Source organism: Branchiostoma floridae, chromosome 19 (assembly GCF_000003815.2).
Source record: "Branchiostoma floridae strain S238N-H82 chromosome 19, Bfl_VNyyK, whole genome shotgun sequence".
Classification (NCBI taxonomy): Eukaryota; Metazoa; Chordata; class Leptocardii; order Amphioxiformes; family Branchiostomatidae; genus Branchiostoma; species Branchiostoma floridae.
Window position 1 is genome coordinate 7,619,248 of NC_049997.1, and position 19,436 is coordinate 7,638,683.

At 40.5% G+C, this 19,436-nt stretch overlaps 1 protein-coding gene across 1 annotated transcript; it reads right to left on the reverse strand.

Moving 5' to 3' along the window:
* Window positions 1-1,742: 1,742 nt before the first annotated feature.
* LOC118406875 lies at window positions 1,743-18,871 on the reverse strand. Its single transcript, XM_035807263.1, has 13 exons — window positions 18,716-18,871; window positions 17,045-17,134; window positions 16,488-16,678; window positions 14,930-15,164; window positions 14,293-14,483; window positions 12,973-13,128; window positions 12,165-12,315; window positions 11,565-11,717; window positions 10,124-10,294; window positions 3,860-3,957; window positions 3,388-3,493; window positions 2,868-2,961; window positions 1,743-2,233 (listed from the first exon to the last, which is right to left on the reverse strand). The coding sequence occupies exons 2-13, from the start codon at window positions 17,088-17,090 to the stop codon at window positions 2,176-2,178; spliced, it is 1,650 nt and encodes a 549-aa protein (XP_035663156.1). The 5' UTR covers window positions 17,091-17,134; window positions 18,716-18,871; the 3' UTR covers window positions 1,743-2,175.
* Window positions 18,872-19,436: the final 565 nt, after the last annotated feature.

The following is a 19,436-nucleotide window of genomic DNA, read 5'->3' on the forward strand; positions in this document are numbered from 1 at the left end:
TATTAGATCTCTGCATTGTGCATTTATTCCTGTGAGCTCACTACAATAAAGTAGGATAGGTTTAACCAGGCTGTTAAACAGATCAATAGCTAGGGGAATCGCGGGGTTGGAATTAGATGATAAGAAAGATTTCAATTTAAACGAGGCCCGTAATGCTTTCAATCTTAACTGTTTTATGGCTCGACTAAAAGATCCTGAAGGTGTTATGTCCACTCCTAGGTAAGTATAAAAGTTGGTTATCTCTATAGTTTGACTCTGAGATATGAAAGGTGAGTGTTTGTCATTGACTGTCCGCCCATGTTTGGAGAAGATCATTACTTTTGTTTTGTTCTTATTGATTGATTGATAATTTCCACAGAGAGCAAAATTGATCCAATGCACTCAAGCATTCTTTTAGGCCTGATTCTGATTTTGATACAAGTACAAGATCATCAGCCTAAATGATATACTCACTTTATGGAAAAGCTGAAGTCTCTTCGACCCGCTCAGGATAGAACTTGCTTCAGGGGTCCGAGAGCGGCAGAGATGTGCCCGTTTGGAGGGCGTGTTGTCCGATGACTCATTAAAGCTACCTGTGGGCGAAAGAACCTGTAACCATTGTATGGCAAAACCGGTGGAAGACGAAATACATTTTATTTCTAACTGCCTCTCTAACGATCAGGAAAGAAATGAGTTATTTGAAGAGGCATGCAAATTCCACAAAAATTTCCAAACGCTTACCGACGAAAACAAAACTATAACGCTGTTAACGTCACATAACCCACGCATCATAGAAAAAGTGGGACACTTCGTCTTCCACTGCTTCCAGAAAAGAAGTCAAACCCTAAATACGTAGATTGTAGCTCTCAGCAGTCCATACCATTGATAGAATAGTCACTCGTTTACACTTGTCACCATTGTTATCTATACCAAAGTATTTCATTTTATACATGTTTATTATATTTTCTGTATGTTTCATGTTGCAATTAGCCCTCGGGCAAGAACTTGCAAATAAACTTTCATTAAAGTGGCCCATAACGGGCACACATTGTCCAAACAGTGTCCAAAGGTCTTTCTGTTCTGATCGTGTCAACGATGATTCTTCTCTCCATGAATATCATTAGTCTCTATATTTTAGACAACATTTCTCTGTCTATCTAGTTATTAGGGTTTGATGCATCAGCCCATTGTTAAACGTGTCTCTGAGCGCACACTGGTGTTTACAGAATTATGTAAAGATCTTTGTCCTTTCTACAGTCAAACGTATCCTATAGCTAGCGACACCATCTTTAAATTTCTATCAAAAGTTTCTGGTTACTATATAGATAGATATATTACTATCAAGGACGAGGAATTTGCAGCTGAGACTGTTACATTTGTCTACATATTGTTATATACCCCAGTCAAAAGCCACCTATACTGTAAATGCAGAAATGTTCGCGATGGATTAATGTTCGCGGTTTTCGTGGTGACCACTTCACCGCGAACTTAAAACCACAGCGAACATTTTTCTATTATGGTATTAGACTGCAGTCTATGGCGTTACCATATAAAGTCATTTTCCCGCTACCGCGAAATTAAATCCTCGCGAACTTAAATGCATTTACAGTATTGTGTTTCATCCAAAACTCGTAGCAGTGTAAATGATCAAATCAGCGATTTAATCTTTTGAAACTTAAGTATAACTTTATTTACTTCATACATCATTTATCATATATGGTACATGAAAGTACGGTTGGTGTAATACACTGAGGGAGTACAAATAGGCGATAGTGATCATTTATTCTTCAACAATTGCATCAGTGACAATGTATGACAATGTATAGATGTCAGTATAAAAGTCAGAATGTGAAATATAAGTTTATAGATCAATCATACGAATGCAAGTAAAGGGTTTTGAAATGTCTTAATATTTTTCCTATTGTGAAACGTGCCTGTAACATCTAACGTCTTGTCTGGATCCATTTTATGCTATTTTCAACTATTTTCATTAAAATGTGTTTTCGACTATTTTGATACAGAATGGAAAAAAATTACTGAACATCATTCAAGTGACAAATCAAATCGGTCTAAGTTTGTTTTAAGATCTCATCACTGCGTTTTACAGAACTGTCAAAAGATATTTTCCACGAAATGAGAATGAGAAACGAAAGAGAATGATACAGTCTTCCGTTGAGGCGTAGAAAAACCGCTGGACTACGGCTTGCCTTCGTTACCGATTAGGGGTTTCTGCACACCTTCGTAGCCACGCCTCCTGAAAAAGAAACACACAGACATTTAATCTCACTTTTCATGGGTTTTTCTTGCTTTAAAAATCTGAATCCTTTATTTGCAAATACAAATTGCTTTTGGGGGATTAGGAAACCTTGAATTAGCTTTTTGAAGGCACTCCACCTGAGCCTACCATACACCTGTATCTGTATCTATAAAGCCGCCCTTTGGCGTAACACTTCAGCTTCACAGGCACGCGTCGCGACAACATCTGATATACATGTAGCCTGACAATGTTTTTGTCGAAGTATCCTCAAGTTCCATAACAATTGTTTCACTGCGATTGATACAGGCATTGTCAGTCAGTGGATCAGTTCATCATCTTGTGTTGGGAAAGCAAAAGCTAGTACCCACTGACAAATGTCAGAAAAAGAATTTACGGGTCTTAGTGGCAAGTGTGCAGATGTTGACACACTGGCAGCACCAAATCCGTAGGTGTTTTCGACAGATTAGCCGTAATGCTCGCTGGCCGTTACTCCACCGTCATGGGGGCATGGGCTTGGCGAGTATCGAACTCAGGACCTACTGATTTTTATTCCAACGCTCTAGCCGTTGCGCCACACAGACACTCCTGTCCACACAGACAAATGGTAGATGCCTCACATACGTATACATACCGTTTAACGATGCACCAGGCAGTCAGAGCGGTGACCAGGATCCCGCTAGCCAGACTCAGGATGACGGGCAAAGCTAAACTGGACCCGCCAACACCTAATCACCATCAAAAGACAATGTTTAAACATCATACATTACTCAGTAAGATGTTTGACTACCTAGCTAGCCCCTCGGCGATCTATAAGTCTAAGAACATTTCTTTAGCTTATAACTTCTCTCTTGCTGTGTGGTCTTCATGGAACTAGCAGTAGTAGATGTACCGCGGTATAGACAACACAAGAGAAGAAAAACAAGCCAAGCTTTAGTGACACAACAAAAAAGTACAGTGACTTCTGTATGGTCGACATGAAATATAAACTACAAAAATGTTGATACAGACTAAATCCATATATTAGTATATGTGGCTATTTGGACCATTTCTACACTGAAAATGATTATAAGATAGACAACCAGAATACATATATTGGGTCATTTTACAGTTCTTTGGCCTTAAATAAACAGAGTGAAGAAAATAACACAAACCTCCACTGTACAGCACGAAGGTAACATAACCATACTCCTCCTCGGTAAGGCTACATCTCCCCTCCAGTCTGCCGCTGTACAGTACACCGTCAGACAGCTCTTCCAGCTGGGTTCACAAAACAAGCATGTCGGATTTTAAAGGTAAAATCATAGTTTGCATCTCCAAAAGACCATTGGTTTATAGAAATAAAACTTTATCCATAGCCTGGTGTTGCGAAATTTCAAGAACATATCATAAAGTACAGTGTACATATAAACTTGTAATTATGGCTCAAGTTAGTGTAGATGATTGCAAATATGTGACATTATATTACATGGACTTCAGCCATTTTGTATTATATATACGTTGTATTCTAATTTTCAGACTTATTCAAGTACATATTTTTGTTTATTTTATTCCACCTTCACAATCTTGACATACGACCTATCATGGCATTTCACTGCCTAAAACAAACATGTAGACAACACGTACGTTTCCAGTCATGCCACAAACCAGCGGTTTCGATGTTATGTCTCCCACCACTGCCTTCGGGCGCAGCATCAGCAGATGTGTGTCACCGTCATACCGACCTGAATACGGAAAGAGGGTCAACCAGACAACCTCTGAAGTAAGACTTGATTATTTAGTCCATTTATTTAGTACGTATTTTGTTCTTACTTATAAAAACGTGTTAGTTGAAATAAACGTGCTAATATAATTTTTCATGAGTTAACCCTTTTTTATACCAGACGGTACTTCTTGAAACACTCTTTGGTATAATAAAGGGATAAGACCCCCGATATCCCATCTTTTTGCCAGTAGGTACTTCTTGACACATTCTTTGGTATAATAAAGGGATAAGACCCCCGATATCCCATCTTTCTGCCAATAGGTACTTCTTGAATATACACTATGGTATAATAAAGGGATAAGACCCCCGATATCCCATATTTTTGCCAATAGGTACTTCTTGAATATACACTATGGTATGATAAAGGGATATGACCCCCGATATCACATCTTTTTGCCAATAGGTACTTCTTGAAACACTCTTTGGTATAATAAAGGGATAAGACCCCCGATATCCCAACTTTTTGCCAGTAGGTACTTCTTGAATCACTCTTTGGTATAATAAAGGGATAAGACCCCCGATACCCCATCTTTTTGCCAATAGGTACTTCTTGAAACACTCTTTGGTATAATAAAGGGATAAGACCCCCGCTATCCCATTTTTTTGCCAATAGGTACTTCTTGACACATTCTTTGGTATAATAAAGGGATAAGACCCCCGTTATCACATCTTTTTGCCAATAGGATCTTCTTGAAACACTCTTTGGTATAATAAAGGGATAAGACCCCCGATATCCCAACTTTTTGCCAATAGGTACTTCTTGAATCACTATTTGGTATAATAAAGGGATAAGACCCCCGATATCCCAACTTTTTGCCAATAGGTACTTCTTGAAACACTCTATGGTATAATAAAGGTATAAGACCCCCGATATCCCATCTTTTTGCCAATAGGTACTTCTTGAATATACACTATGGTATAATAAAGGGATAAGACCCCCGATATCCCATCTTTTTGCCAATGGGAACTTCTTGAAACACTCTTTGGTATAATAAAGGGATAAGAATACTCGTTGTTTAGAGTAGAGTAGAGCAGAGTAGAGTAGAGCAGTGTAGAGTAGAGTAGAGTAGAGTAGAGTAGAGTAGAGTAGAGTAGAGTAGAATTCGTCTGTTTGGTAGGAGAAACAAGGGTTGTCCTAGTTATTTTAATCTTTCATCTTGTATTTGTATGTCTAATGTTAAATAAAGATGATTCTGCTCTGCACATTCATGCCCTATCATGCTAAGTACAGGCATAATGTTATAGATGCATTTATGTTTTACATTTTTAGCAATTATTTATGAGAGAAAATGCTACATTATGTGCGAAACCTTCACTGTGCGAAAGGGTGTCATTTCCGGACGTTTCTATGTTTGTATACATCCGGATCGGGACCGTTTCTGGATATATCCGGACAATATCCGGACGAACGGGCAATTTGTAAACAAGCCGGGGATGACACGCGGGGGTTCCAACTGAAAGAGAAGTGATCTATCATACAACAATCTTTACAAAAAGATCACACTACTAATTATTAAATACACAAAACACTAGGAAGGGATAACAGACATTGCTGACAGACATATACGGAACTAAGAACGGTATTAAACTGCTATGTATATACAATCTATGTACTAGAGAGCTACACTACTCACTTCTTCAAGTTCTTGGTCCGGTAGCGGCTAGCGGCGGCGACAACTGATGTTCAAATCTAGTTTCAAAACTAACTGCTGTCACCAGCTGGTCTACTATTGGTCTAGTCAAGTCATGTGACTTCCTAATATGGTCTTGTTACCTAAGGACTCCTCCAGATGGTTCCAAGCAAGTTAGTGTCATCCATCATGCCTGTTTCACAGAAACACATGGCATTGTGCATTATTTTTTGTGAATAAATGCATCATGTACTTACCAGTTTCAAAGTTGTACACAGCAGCAAACGCTGTGGCGCGGTGTAGGCTGTTATCTGCAGCGACTTCCCCAGTGCCTGGCGCACCGTTGACATGCCAACGCACTGGTCTGCTCGGCACTTTGCACAGCTTGCATAACCGCTTTACGAGTGCCTCGTGATATTGTCCGGATATGGACCATTCCCACATAGCAACGCTGGTATTCAATATCATGAGTGACTTTTTGTCATGATATTGTACGGATATGGATCTATCCCAAACTGACCCGCTGGGGTGGAGTGTTTTGACCGAATTTTGTTCAAGATATTGTCCGGATATGGACCTATACCAAACTGCACCGCTGGCGTGGAGTGTTTTGACTGAACTTTGTTCAAGATATTGTCCGGATATGGACATATCCCAAACTGCACCGCTGGGGTGGAGTGTTTTGACTGAACTTTGTTCAAGATATTGTCCGGATATGGACCTATCCCAAACTGCACCGCTGGGGTGGAGTGTTTTGACTGAACTTTGTTCAAGATATTGTCCGGATATGGACCTATCCCAAACTGCACCGCTGGGGTGGAGTGTTTTGACCGAACTTTGTTCAAGATATTGTCCGGATATGGACCTATCCCAAACTGCACCGCTGGGGTGGAGTGTTTTGACTGAACTTTGTTCAAGATATTATCCGGATATGGACCTATCCCAAACTGCACCGCTGGGGTGGAGTGTTTTGACTGAACTTTGTTCAAGATATTATCCGGATATGGACATATCCCAAACTGCACCGCTGGGGTGGAGTGTTTTGACTGAACTTTGTTCAAGATATTATCCGGATATGGACCTATCCCAAACTGCACCGCTGGGGTGGAGTGTTTTGAGTGAATGTTGTTCTTGATATTGTCCGGATATGCAAAGAAACAATAATACTTGACTCATAATTGTTACCATCGCAAAAATTGTTTTCTGTGTCATTTGATTGTGAATGTCGATGTTAGTATATTTGCACATGCATATGGTAGCTTAAGCTTCAATTACCAGAAAATTAAAGAGTAAACATACATCGACATCGGGCGTACTCGTTGTAAAATAAAAACACATATACAGAAACAAAAACGTTAATGACGTCTATTTGACAAGATAGGAAACCTTTTTAGGATACCCAACAAAGCAATCTCAGATTCATGTATGACAAGAAAAGTAATTTGTTAACCATTAAGTGGTCCGAAAACTGATCTCTGGAATGTTTCTGTGTTGGACATCTGTCGTAAATGGAACGGAATATGAATTTGGAAGTAGCGAAAATTTCGGCAAAAAATTGAAGTCTTATTTGTTCAGATGCACAATAAAACAATCACCGATTCACAATTCACGTATAGAATACCTTTATCAGTAACGGTCAGAATATGCTAACTCCAAATCTGTCCTAAAATCCATGGAATATCTGTCGCGGATATGTCTCGTAAATGGAAGGAAAAGAAAATAGTATGAGTTCGAAAACATGAAACGTCGCTGACACGTATTCGGAAGAACGGGAAATTCTATCCGTCCGGGCATGTGCCAAAACAGTTCATGACTCATGACATTCTGAGACATAATGAATATGAAAATGTCATCTGACAATGGCCCAGAAAAAATGCACATCATGTTTCGTGCAAACTCCTAATTTGTCCGGGTATTCCTTAACGAAATATATGGACCTTGGATATGCAAAGAATGTGGAACATATCACGTATTCGGAGGCAAGAAACGTCAATGGCGCGAATCCTGAAAAACAGGAAAGTCTTATTTGTCCGGATACATAACAAGACAATTCCTGACTCATGATATTTCCAGATATGGGAAATATTGAACATCGTGCCCGGACGCAGTCCGAATATTTAGCATGTCCAAAAATATGTAAACTCCGACTTTGTCCGGAAATCACACCCTTTCGCACAGTGCTTTTCCGACACTTATGTGTGAGGGATAATTGGTCGCTATATGTGTGTAATTTTGCAACACTAGGTCCCCGATACCCCCCCCCCCATCTACAGCCGTGGCATAGATACGCACCAACCACAACTCAGCCAAGAAAGCTGATAATGAGGAACAGACACTGCTAGCTGGAGTGACGGTATCCTTATAGTCAAGGGGGTCTTATCCCTTTATTATACCATGGAGTGTATTCAAGAATTCCTATTGGCAAAAAGATGGGATAGCGAGGGTCTTATCCCTTTGTTATACCAAAGTGTGTTTCAAAAGTACCTATTGGCAAAAAAGATGGGATAACGGGGGTCTTATCCCTTTCTTATACCAAAGAGTGTTTCAAAAGTACCTATTGGCAAAAAGATGGGATAGCGGGGGTCTTATCCCTTTATTATACCAAAGAGTGTTTCAAAAGTACCTATTGGCAAAAAGATGGGATAACGGGGGTCTTACCCCTTTATTATACCAAAGAGTGTTTCAAAAGTACCTATTGGCAAAAAGATGGGATAGCGGGGGTCTTATCCCTTTATTATACCAAAGAGTGTTTCAAAAGTACCTATTGGCAAAAAGATGGGATAACGGGGGTCTTATCCCTTTATTATACCAAAGAGTGTTTCAAAAGTACCTATTGGCAAAAAGATGGGATAACGGGGGTCTTATCCCTTTATTATACCAAAGAGCGTTTCAAAAGTACCTATTGGCAAAAAGATGGGATAGCGGAGGTCTTAGCCCTTTATTATACCAAAGAATGTTTCAAGAAGTACCTACTGGCAAAAAGATGGGATAACGGGGGTCTTATCCCTTTATTATACCATAGAGTGTTTCAAGAAGTACCTATTGGCAAAAAGATGGGATAACTGGGGTCTGATCCCTTTATTATACCATAGAGTGTATTCAAGAAGTACCTATTGGCAAAAAGATGGGATAACGGAGGTCTTAGCCCTTTATTATACCAAAGAATGTTTCAAGAAGTACCTACTGGCAAAAACATGGGATAACTGGGGTCTTATCCCTTTATTATACCATAGAGTGTTTCAAGAAGTACCTATTGGCAAAAAGATGGGATAACGGGGGTCTTATCCCTTTATTATACCAAAGAGTGTTTCAAAAGTACCTATTGGCAAAAAGATGGGATAACGGGGGTCTTATCCCTTTATTATACCAAAGAGTGTTTCAAGAAATATCTATTGGCAAAAAGATGGGATAGCGGGGGTCTTATCCCTTTATTATACCATAGAGTAACTAAAGAATAGTGGTAAAAGATGAATACTGGTATAAAATGGGTTTAAGGTTTGTACCCTATGTTAGCACAACTCTTTGTAGATAGCAAGTGTTTCTAAAATATATATTTTTAAGGGCTAAAAAACTGGGATAAATAACCAGTACTTCTGAAGTATGTATACGGCCTCAGCGTACGTAACTCCCTTGTGTTACAGCCACTGCAGTTTTACGATTATTGGTATCACCTTTCGCTAAAAGACTCATCAGCTTTACCTCAGCCAATATCAATGTTTTGATCACAAGTCCTCATCTTTTACCGGATAGGTTAAAGTGCTGGATAAAACAATAGTATTGCAGCTATGTGTTTGCCTTCCTATGTCATCATTTCCAACAAATCTACTTTAGGTTTCGATGATAACGGCATATATAGCAACTTATCTTTGCATTACTGTAACAACTTTACGACCATGTTCCATGTATTTGCAGCTAACAGGCGGTAACTGCATAAATTAAAGGTAGTATCTCACTGCACTTATATTGTATAATTTAGATATTGCGTAATACTCAAAGTATGACTTACAGGACAACAAAATGCACAAAACGTAAAGGAAAATTCGTTCTTTATCTCTGAATTTCGTTGAGTACTTTTCGAACCCCGCAGTGCCGCACTGGTGCCGCAGTGCAGTGAGATACCACCTTGACGATGTTCATGTTTTGTGGATTATAACTAACCTTCCATGTCACTCTGTTATTTGATTCTTTGTTTATTTTCATGTAGTTATGTCTTGTGTTCAATAGACAGGTTGTTTTAGTTGACTTATAACCTTATTTGATGACTTCTAAGTTTGTATACCAGCTACACGTCACTTTGTTATTTGATTTCTTGTTGTTTTATTTCATGTCGTTATCATTATCTCTTGACTTTGTTATTTAGCGTTTTGTAGCCATGTATGTGCAGTGTCCAGATTTTGTTTATTTACATGAGGAGAAGACCTCAATAAGCAGGGTCTGCTTTCCGTCTCATCCTCTTACAAGAAATGTGAATAAAATAAAATTAAAAAAACTAACCTTCGAAGTCCAGAGTCCAGCTTGGGCCGGACAAGGTTGCCATGACGATACCAGTGGACGTGAATGACGACACCTTTAGCGTGAAGGTTTCTGTCTTGCCTGGGTCCAGGGTCAGTTCTCCGGACAGACTCAGACCGGAACTGAAGCCAGAAGGTGCTTCAGAGGTTGGGTCTACATAAAATATATGAATGGGCTGAGTGGAACATAATAATGATAATAATATCGGGTGTATTTTGCAGCAATTAGGTACCCAAAGTGTTGGTAATGAGGCTGTTTAACGTGGTCGAGGGACCTCCTCGAGCACGGGACCCCCTTTTTTCCCTCCCGGCTCCCGGAAGACGATTTCGTGGAAAGCTTCGTAAGGGTATAGCAATCCGGACGCCCTTGGTTGGTCCCCCATCCAAGTACTGTCCGGACCGCGCGGAGATCGAGGGATCGGGTGTACCAACGCGCCACGCGAAAATAATGTATTTCTTTAAAAAATCATCGTAGATTACAATCTATAGACGCTAGGCATGGTAGAAGCACTCTTCTTATATACATGGAAACAATGTTTGTTGTTAGATGTGAAAAAGTTTCATTAGGTTTGACAGGAAGTAGGTCGTTCCATTCATTCCATCTTCCTGATTCTTGAACATATTCATAGGTGCTTTTGCTCATGTACGTTAGAATTGGTTGTTTTGGCATATTTTTCCACATTTTGTTTGTCTGTGATGGAGGTTTAAACCACAAATGCAGCGAAATACGTCAATGATGTGCTAACATTCATATGCTTCGCTACTTGGATGTGCAGTCAAAACGGTCTAAAGCGACGACTCCATGTTAAGCCACAAAGACACAAAGCCCAACTTCCCCACATTGACAGACGAACAGAAAGCCACTTTTCTCTTGAAATCGCAGAACCCACAAATTTTAGAAAATGTGGGACTTTTCGTCTCCCTCTGCTTCCAAAAAAGAAGTCAACCCCAACCTGTTTAGAAATAGCCAACACTAGTATTAGAGTAGAATATTGTTTATAGCTGTTCATTGTCACTTGTATATCTACTATGTTTATACCATGTACTTGCAATTAGCCCTCGAACACGAACTTGCAAATAAACTTCATTGTTAATAGGAAAACTTATCAATAAGTGACCTCCAAAAAGTGGCAGTAGGGTATCTAGGGCACCGACCAAATCCTCACCAAAAGTAGTCAGGTACTCACTTTCACATTTGGGCAAAGTAAGGAACTTCAACTTTTCAAAGACGCAGCGTCCAGTGAGGTACGAATCCGCGACCTATAGACCTTGTGTCCGCTGACCCAGCCACTCGAGCATCTGATGCCACAGTAAAACGTAACCAAAAAGTTCTAGATGGTCATTATACTTTGCAAAGGTGGTCGCTAGGAAAGTGCTGACTGAAATTGATATGTTGAGTTAATTAATACAGCACGGTGACAAACCTCTGCATTGCTGTCGCGTCCCTGACATGTCCCGGATCACGTCAGTCACGACATCTGTGGTTTTCTTCAGGAACTGCAGCCGATCTGGGGTCAACTCCATGTTGTCTTCAGGTCTGACCTCACCCCAGGGTTTCTCCCTCTGACGTGGGTCTCCTACACACGAAATTGTATAAAATCCTTGTTAAAAGAAACGAGACTAAAACCCTTAATATGAATGATAGAACTGAAAAAGTGGTATCTCCCTGCACTTGGGTCACCAGTGTAGCACTGCCAGGTTCGAAAGATTACTCAACGAATTTCAGGGATAAAGAACGATGTTTTTCTTTTCTTTTCTGTATTTTGGTGTCTTCTAAGTCATATTTTCCGTATTATTCAATATCTAAATTATAAACAAATCGGCGAAAATATCACAACAGTGCCACAGTGAACGAAACCCGCAGTGCCGCACCGGTGCCCCAAGTGCAGTGAGATACCACCTTAACGTTATGAACAAATGAAGTCTTTACCGATACCAAATTTCTGGTAGTCATTTTTCTGCCTTTTTGGCCCTACAGGGAAGCATTTACCAAAAACAAGGAGAAAGATAAAGAAACGCCATACCTGAATCGGACACCGTGATGGCCGGGATATCTACGTTTTTCTTCCAAAAACTGTAAACGTCGTGCTCTAAGAGATATTTGTAGAGTTGCCAGTATTTCCCTTCTTGAGCATCGATGATATCTGTGATGTTCTTGTATGGAATACCTCCAGACTGTACAGAAGAAGACAACTCGTAAAATTTCTCCTAGGCCTGTGCTATTATTTGAATTGGAAATAAGTTATGGATACTTGTAACTTACTTCTGCATATACATATTTCATTTGTCTCTTCCCCATTGCCTGCAAGAATTCCACGCTGTATACCATTGTTAGTTGGATTATTGATAAAGTTATCATTATCATCACGAGTGATCTGCAACTCCAACTTTCTGAATGTAACCATCTACGATTAAATATTCAAAAAGTAACATACAGTCCTGCTCTTATGATTATACAGTTTGCAATTAAAAAATAGCTATAGCAGAGTTGAATCAGTTTTCTAGAATTCTCTTGTCCTATCGGACAAGCACATAAAAATGTACTTGAACGAACCAACTTTTCGCTTGCCAATTTTTCAAATGTCACTTTTATATGCATTTTCACTTCCAGCGATGGAAATTACTTATGTCGACCATTGCTTGATGTCATGACTATATGACGTACAATGACAGCACAGGTAGGAACAATGCCGCAGCTATGGTATAGAATATCTCAACAAGAACATTGAAATCTTTACTATAATTTCTAGACTACCCGGAAACCAGAGGCCCTTCTTGTGCCTTGTTGGAAAATCTGCTGAGCTAAAACACAACCGTTATTTATGTATTTACCAGTATCTTGTACTGAGGGTTGCCTTCTGCGGTCCACTGTTTGTCGAACTTTGAATGAAGCGTGTAGTCTCCGTCTGTCCGGTAGAGAACGGCTATGAAATCTCCCTTTTGGTCGTTGGCTTTGATGCTTTGGTACAAGTTAGTCAGGCCCGGAGCCTGTGGGACGATAGTAACATCATTCTAAACTAAAGTCTATAGAATTCGATGAGCAGACCATACGTTAGCAGACCTTTTTCGTTGTGTACCTAGATTCGTTACTTTCAAAAAGAGTAGATCTTTTAGGGAGATAACGTTAATAAAGCCTTTCGTCAGTGTTCTAAACATTTGAGTCTCTAAACTTTGCTGGGTACTACCGATGGTACATGTAGAATGTCCCTTTAATATCCTCAGTGTTGCTGTTGATTGTTAAAGAAGCGAATATAGGTACACCACAAATAAAGGTCAACTAACGTTAGACAAAGACTTTTAACGGAATAAAATCCATTTTAAAAAGGGGGTACACGTCGATTTTGTTATTACGTCTCGGCAACTTTGTTCTAATCCTAAAACAAGTTTACAGAGAGACTGTTCCCGTGAACTGTTTGAAGATGTCAACAGTCAACAAACTGGTTTATGTCAATTTGACAACTTCGTTGGTTCTGGGCATAATCCGTAGACACCTCGCGTGTGCACCGGTTCATCGTTGCTAAGGGCGTAGTCACATAGGTCGTGCGATCGTCGTACGATCGCAACTTCGTCCCTAGGAGACAAAAATGTACGTCTCCTGTAAAGTTCAACTGTCTTGGTACACAGAATGCTGTTTTGGATCCATGTCGATGGTTGGTTCGTAATAACTAACCATCGACATGGATCCAAAACAGCATTTTGTGTACAAAGACAAAATCCTACGACGATCGCACGACCTACGTGGCCCTTAGTAAAATGTGCGCGATTTGCCCTGATTTGATCGGCCCGCCCCTCTCTGTTGATTCTTTCATCAATTCTTCTCAAATGCGGGACGTCCATCTTAATGTCCTATCTGAAGGGCTCAAAGTTCAACAAGAAGCGCGTACGTTGACATAACGGATTAGAGGCTTTGTAAAACAAACAAAAGCTCCCTACTTACTCTCACCTCTTTGAATGTATCTTCATACGGCAATTCCTGTGACCTCACAAATTTGTTGTAGGACCAAGGTTCTTAATGTACATTGTACTAATGATACGTGTCTATCGCATGATAATATATTAATGTTCCATGGATCCATCTGAGGGCCAGCCGGTTGTAAGCCTAAATAGTAAGGATCATTATAAGTTATAACAATAAAATACATCTGCCCTCACCTCCTTAAATAGATCTTCTTGTGGGATCTGCTGGGCCATGGCAGAGCTGTTGTAGTTCAGTATGGAGTCCAGTGTGATGATGCCGGACCACTGGTCGGGATCGACTTTTGTGATGGCGAGGTATGGTTGGACAACGTAGTCGTTGAACTCTTTGCTTCCGCATGCCCCTGCTGCGCATGCACCATCTGGCCCTGCACATGTAGGAACATGGATGACAAAGGTATAAGGTGTTTCCCCGTGACGTCACGGCCTTCACGAGGTTGAACTTTGAAAAGTCAGAGTCATAGATTAACTATACCCAGACTGGGCTTTTTTTTTGGCATCCGGGCTCATTCCACATAATTTCGCAACGGCTTACTGTACGATCACCACATTTTCAGGGAATAATGTGCTTGGTAAGATTTATACTTTCTAATATTTTGATATCGTTAAGACGAGCGAGAGAGAGAGAGAGAGAGAGAGAGAGAGAGAGAGAGAGACACAGAGAGAGAGAGAGAGAGACGCTACTGAAAATATAACCTCAATGAATGTTTCATGGCAGTAATAAGGCAATACCATGCCTCCAACGTTGCTGAACATAGCAAAGAACCCAATTGAAAGGCGACAGGAATAAGTGAATCAAACTACAACATCTCACCAGCAGTTGGCTCTTCAAAGTCGAATATGGCGAAGAAGATGGTGTTGTCTTGTATGCAGGTTTCTGATGTGATGAGTCGAGCTGCCTCCAGCACCGCGGCCATGCCTGACCCGTTATCGTCTCGTCCCGGCCTGTTCTTGTCCGTGTCCAGGTCAGCCGTGAGGCAGATGGGCCTGTCCAGTCCCGTGCCTGTGTTCCTTCCCGGCCACATGGCGAAGATGTTTGTGCCTGTGTACTGGTGGAGAGATCAACATACGATTAGATCGAGCTACTGAACGTTATGTTCAGATGGCACGGTGAAAAGGCTTTGACCCCTAGCTGGGGTGGAGTAATGTATCAAAAATGTTTCTCATGAATAAAAGGTCCTCATTTTCATAAATTATATCAGTTGATTATCTTCCCTACCCAAATAACACAATTTGTTTAAAGTCTGAAAGCTATCAGCAAATCACGCTGTTATGGCCGGCTGATTTACAAGATATATCTAATGAGACTATAACACTGTTATTATAGGCAGCTATAACACAGGTAGGTCCCCCCCCCTCATTAATACTAATAACCTGATCACGTCCCCATATTTTGAACCTCCGCGCGGCCGAGTAACTTGTGGCAGTTGTTCATGTTGTATGTTTCCCAAGAACCCCTATCAAAGTTCATGGTACATGCACAAGTTCATCCTAGGTCATTTGCTGACCTTGAAGCAAAGGCGTTTGCTTAACCCTAGCTTGGTTGAAGTTGAACTTGACATTACGGAACGTGACGGCAAGTCTGAAAAGTCAATATTTTCCTTCTCGTGTCCAGAGTACATGTTAGTATTCTCGTACACTAGGTACGTATTCTGAAACAATAAGCCATCAAAACAAGTCGAACACACCTTAGGCCACGTCGTATTAATTTTATGGGTGACATCTTCCAGAGACCCCAAAAGTAATGCGAGCGGGCGAAAAATCCACCAAAAATAAAATAACAGTTCTCCTAAACCGCAGGAATTAACATCCAGATCATTTTTTCCTAGGCCTGACTTGTCTTATGCTTAACTCCAGACTGCTAGAGACAATAGTCGCTATTTCAATCATGTTTGTACTGTCATTCTTGTTTGAACAAGGATGGTGCGTACCCCATGCCCTGACCATGTGCCCCTTACCCTGGAGAGCAGGGCCTCAGGTAAGCATGACATTCTGATTGATATAGGGCAACATGTGGCCACATCTTTTTTTTAGGACAGGCGAAAATCAATTCGCGTGCAGATAATATCAAGCGGCAATTAGAAATGTGAAAAAAATACGTACAACATTGACGGGGCGAAGAAGAAAAAACGACACATTGAGAACATATCACTACAGATAACAGATTTCTTTCTTCACCTTTCTGATTCAAAGTAATGTACATTTTCACATTTCAATGTACATGGTAAAAGTTATGAATATTTGTTTCTATTCTAATGAAATAATGTATAAGAAGATATGTTACATTTCCATGCATAGGGCACAAGAATATGGTAATAATATGCCAGGAAAATCGGAAAGTAGAGCAAGTTGAGGTCTCCAAATGCAAATACCTTGTTCTCTCCCTGAAAGTTCCACTCCCAGGTTATCAGTCCATAGCTGCGGAAAGTGTCGCTCACGAACTTTTTTGCAGCTGTCTTCCCAGCCGGGTTGGTCACGTGATGACGGTTGGTGCTAAAATGGTCTTCCAGGAGTTTCCTCAGGTTGTTGACGTCACTCTTCTGGCAGGAGACATCCGTCGTTGCTAGGCAACAGGAAACGCTTAGATTTATTTTGCAGTTTGCATTGATGTCAATACATCAACCATGCGCACATAACCATCGAAATTTTGAAGCTTTTAAGTACAATTCATACTAGTCTGCAGGCGTCCACCTGTTAAGGTTTCTGCCTTAAAAGTCATTGATACATCTGTTTTTTCATCATCATCATCATCATCATAATTAATTTCCACTGTCCTTTGTTCGAACACACACGCCCTCCCATCCAATTCCAGCCATTCTAAGTAAGGTCCCGCTCAACTGGTCTTTTGTCTGATGCGACATCATACGTTATAAAGACCTTTGGACATCATTATGATAAAGATTGTGATGATAGATTAAAATTTACTGACCTGCTGTTAATAGAGCAACAGTAACGGTTAACAGCCGCAAAGTCATCCTTTTTCTTCAGTCGTTCCACAGTCGTTGGCTGGTGTCTGAGCCTATAGATACGATAGTATTAAAAATGCATCTTAGGATAACAGGCTATTGTATAGTTGCCCTGTATCTGATAGCTACAAGTTTTTCGGCTTATTTGCCACCAGTCTATCAATTCTTGTATTGAAAACAGATAAAATTTACGCGCACCCTTGTCGTAGATCAAGCGATACTTCATGCCAACTGTTAAAGTAAACATTGTTATGTCCCCACCACGGACAAGGCTAGCGGGATGCATTAGTAATAGTCGAGGTCAAAGGTTAATGACTGAGTCACTGTCCACTACAATGGCATGTAGAGAAAGACTCACATTTCTACAAAGAAACATGTTCCCGAAAAGATACGAGAGTGTAGGAAGCTGATAGCGTGAAAGACACTAAAGAGGCCCAAAAGTTAGAAAATGTCCTCTAAAAAGTCGATTCATCTGCACAGACCGTGTGTTTCAGATCAAAGTGCGCATGGCACAGTATGTGCCAGATAGTCACGTGAGACTGGAGGCAAAGGGCATACAAACGTCTTCTGTAGGACGGTTAGGAGGTAGGGGTTAGTAAGCTTGGTATATTTGTACACATGTTTAGCATTAATGGGTGTTGTTACGTGTGGATGAGTTAGAATCCGTCATTTCCTATAGAAGTCAGTGACTTTTCCCCTCTACTTCAATTGTCATTTTGATCGGTAGCATTAAAGTCCTTTAAACACGGAAGAGTTTATGCGATGAAAGGTGTATAATTAAAATAGAATTGATCATAAGTTAAGTGATATCCTTAGTCTATTGATATTTGCCAAGCTTATCACCCTGACAAATTTATCTTGTAAGAAAGGAGCACAAGAAGAAAGAAAGGTCAAAAGTTGACAGCCAATCCGTAATATACGTATCATTTGATGATATTGTATGATAGTAGAGGAAAGAGTTTTCAGCAGAAGATATCAAAGAAGCTAGATTGTAAGTTGTAATGTCCATATCTTACTGAATCGCTGCCGTATCCAACCTTTTCTTTAGGAGATATCACAAAGAAAAGGTTGCAATGGTAATGTATTATTGCTTCTATGGAGTGGCAAAGAGTTATCCTAAATATCATGCATCAAGATGTTGTTAAAACGATACTAAGAACTCAAAGACAAACAGCATCTAACAGTTATGTATGTGTTTGCAAACGCTCATATGAGCTACGAAGAAAATAGACGTTATTGTGGACGATTAAAGATACTTAATCTAGCAACTAGGCAATATATACTGGACAGTGATAGGGCTAAAAAAAAGAACAATCGCTTAAACATTTTATTATACTGTGGCACGTCGATTTAGGTTAATCGTCTGTTCTATTACAATGAATATTGATGTATAAACTGAATGGATAACCATATCGCTGTAGGGGACAACATAAGGTCATAAAATCTGTTGTCTTCAGTGAGACAAACAACTATGTCGAAATGGCGGATCGGTATGATCTCGTGAAGTGTTTGCCATCTCTGGCGATGAGAACATAGTACTTTATAGCTACATGCTTATTGCAGCGGCGCTGTTGACATGCGTACCTAACCCACAGTCAGTGTGACGCTAGCCGTATAGATTGTGATGTACTCACTTTTTCCCTGTAAGAACGCACGCTCCTGTAGCTCTAAGGGTCCAGGTGTTGCAGAGAGGCGTGAGTTTGGAGGGCGTGTTTTCTGATAACCTATCTCAGGAAAGTGGGTCATATGTATCTAAAGACCTTTGGCCACTGTCCGAAAGACCTTTGGCCACTGTCCGAAAACAGTGGCCGACACAGCAGAAAGACCTTTGGCCACTGTCCGAAAACAGTGGCCAAAGGTCTTTGCTGATCTTTCTTGTCTCGTGTCACAAAACGCCCCTATCAATTTACGAACGAAATAAACAAAGTGCTTCTTTCCTAGAACGTCATCGTTATGGAATAAGCTTCCACATACTTGCTTCCCTGTGGGGTACAATCTGAAACTATATAATAAGTCAATATAGTACTAGTATTGTAACCCAAAACCTGGTGAATCCTAAGTAAAGAAAAAAGAATAGCCAATATAGCCACCCCCTTTGCACCGGATCCCGCAGAGGATGTAGCCGAGAATGTAGCCCCGGGCGGGCTCCGAAGCCACAATCTTGCCCCGGTGGCTTGATCTGGCCATGGCTTGCCGCATACTGTGCACCCCACGGTGTACCCCACGGGTAGGTCACGGCGACCATTTGTTAACGGGTCCCGAGACGATTTTAACTCTGACTTAAAATGAACACAGGGTCCGGCCGTACTCAAATATATCACAAGAGTCGAAGTGCCCCCAACAGCCCGTAAACTG

Coding starts and splice junctions, on each gene's coding strand:
- LOC118406875 (XM_035807263.1), bottom strand. CDS start 17,090: ATGACTTTGCGGCTGTTAACCGTTACTGTTGCTCTATTAACAGCAG. Junction 10,295..11,564: donor GACGCGACAGCAATGCAGAG/GTTTGTCACCGT, acceptor TATTTTATGTAG/ACCCAACCTCTGAAGCACCT. Junction 2,962..3,387: donor CTTCGTGCTGTACAGTGGAG/GTTTGTGTTATT, acceptor GATGGTGATTAG/GTGTTGGCGGGTCCAGTTTA.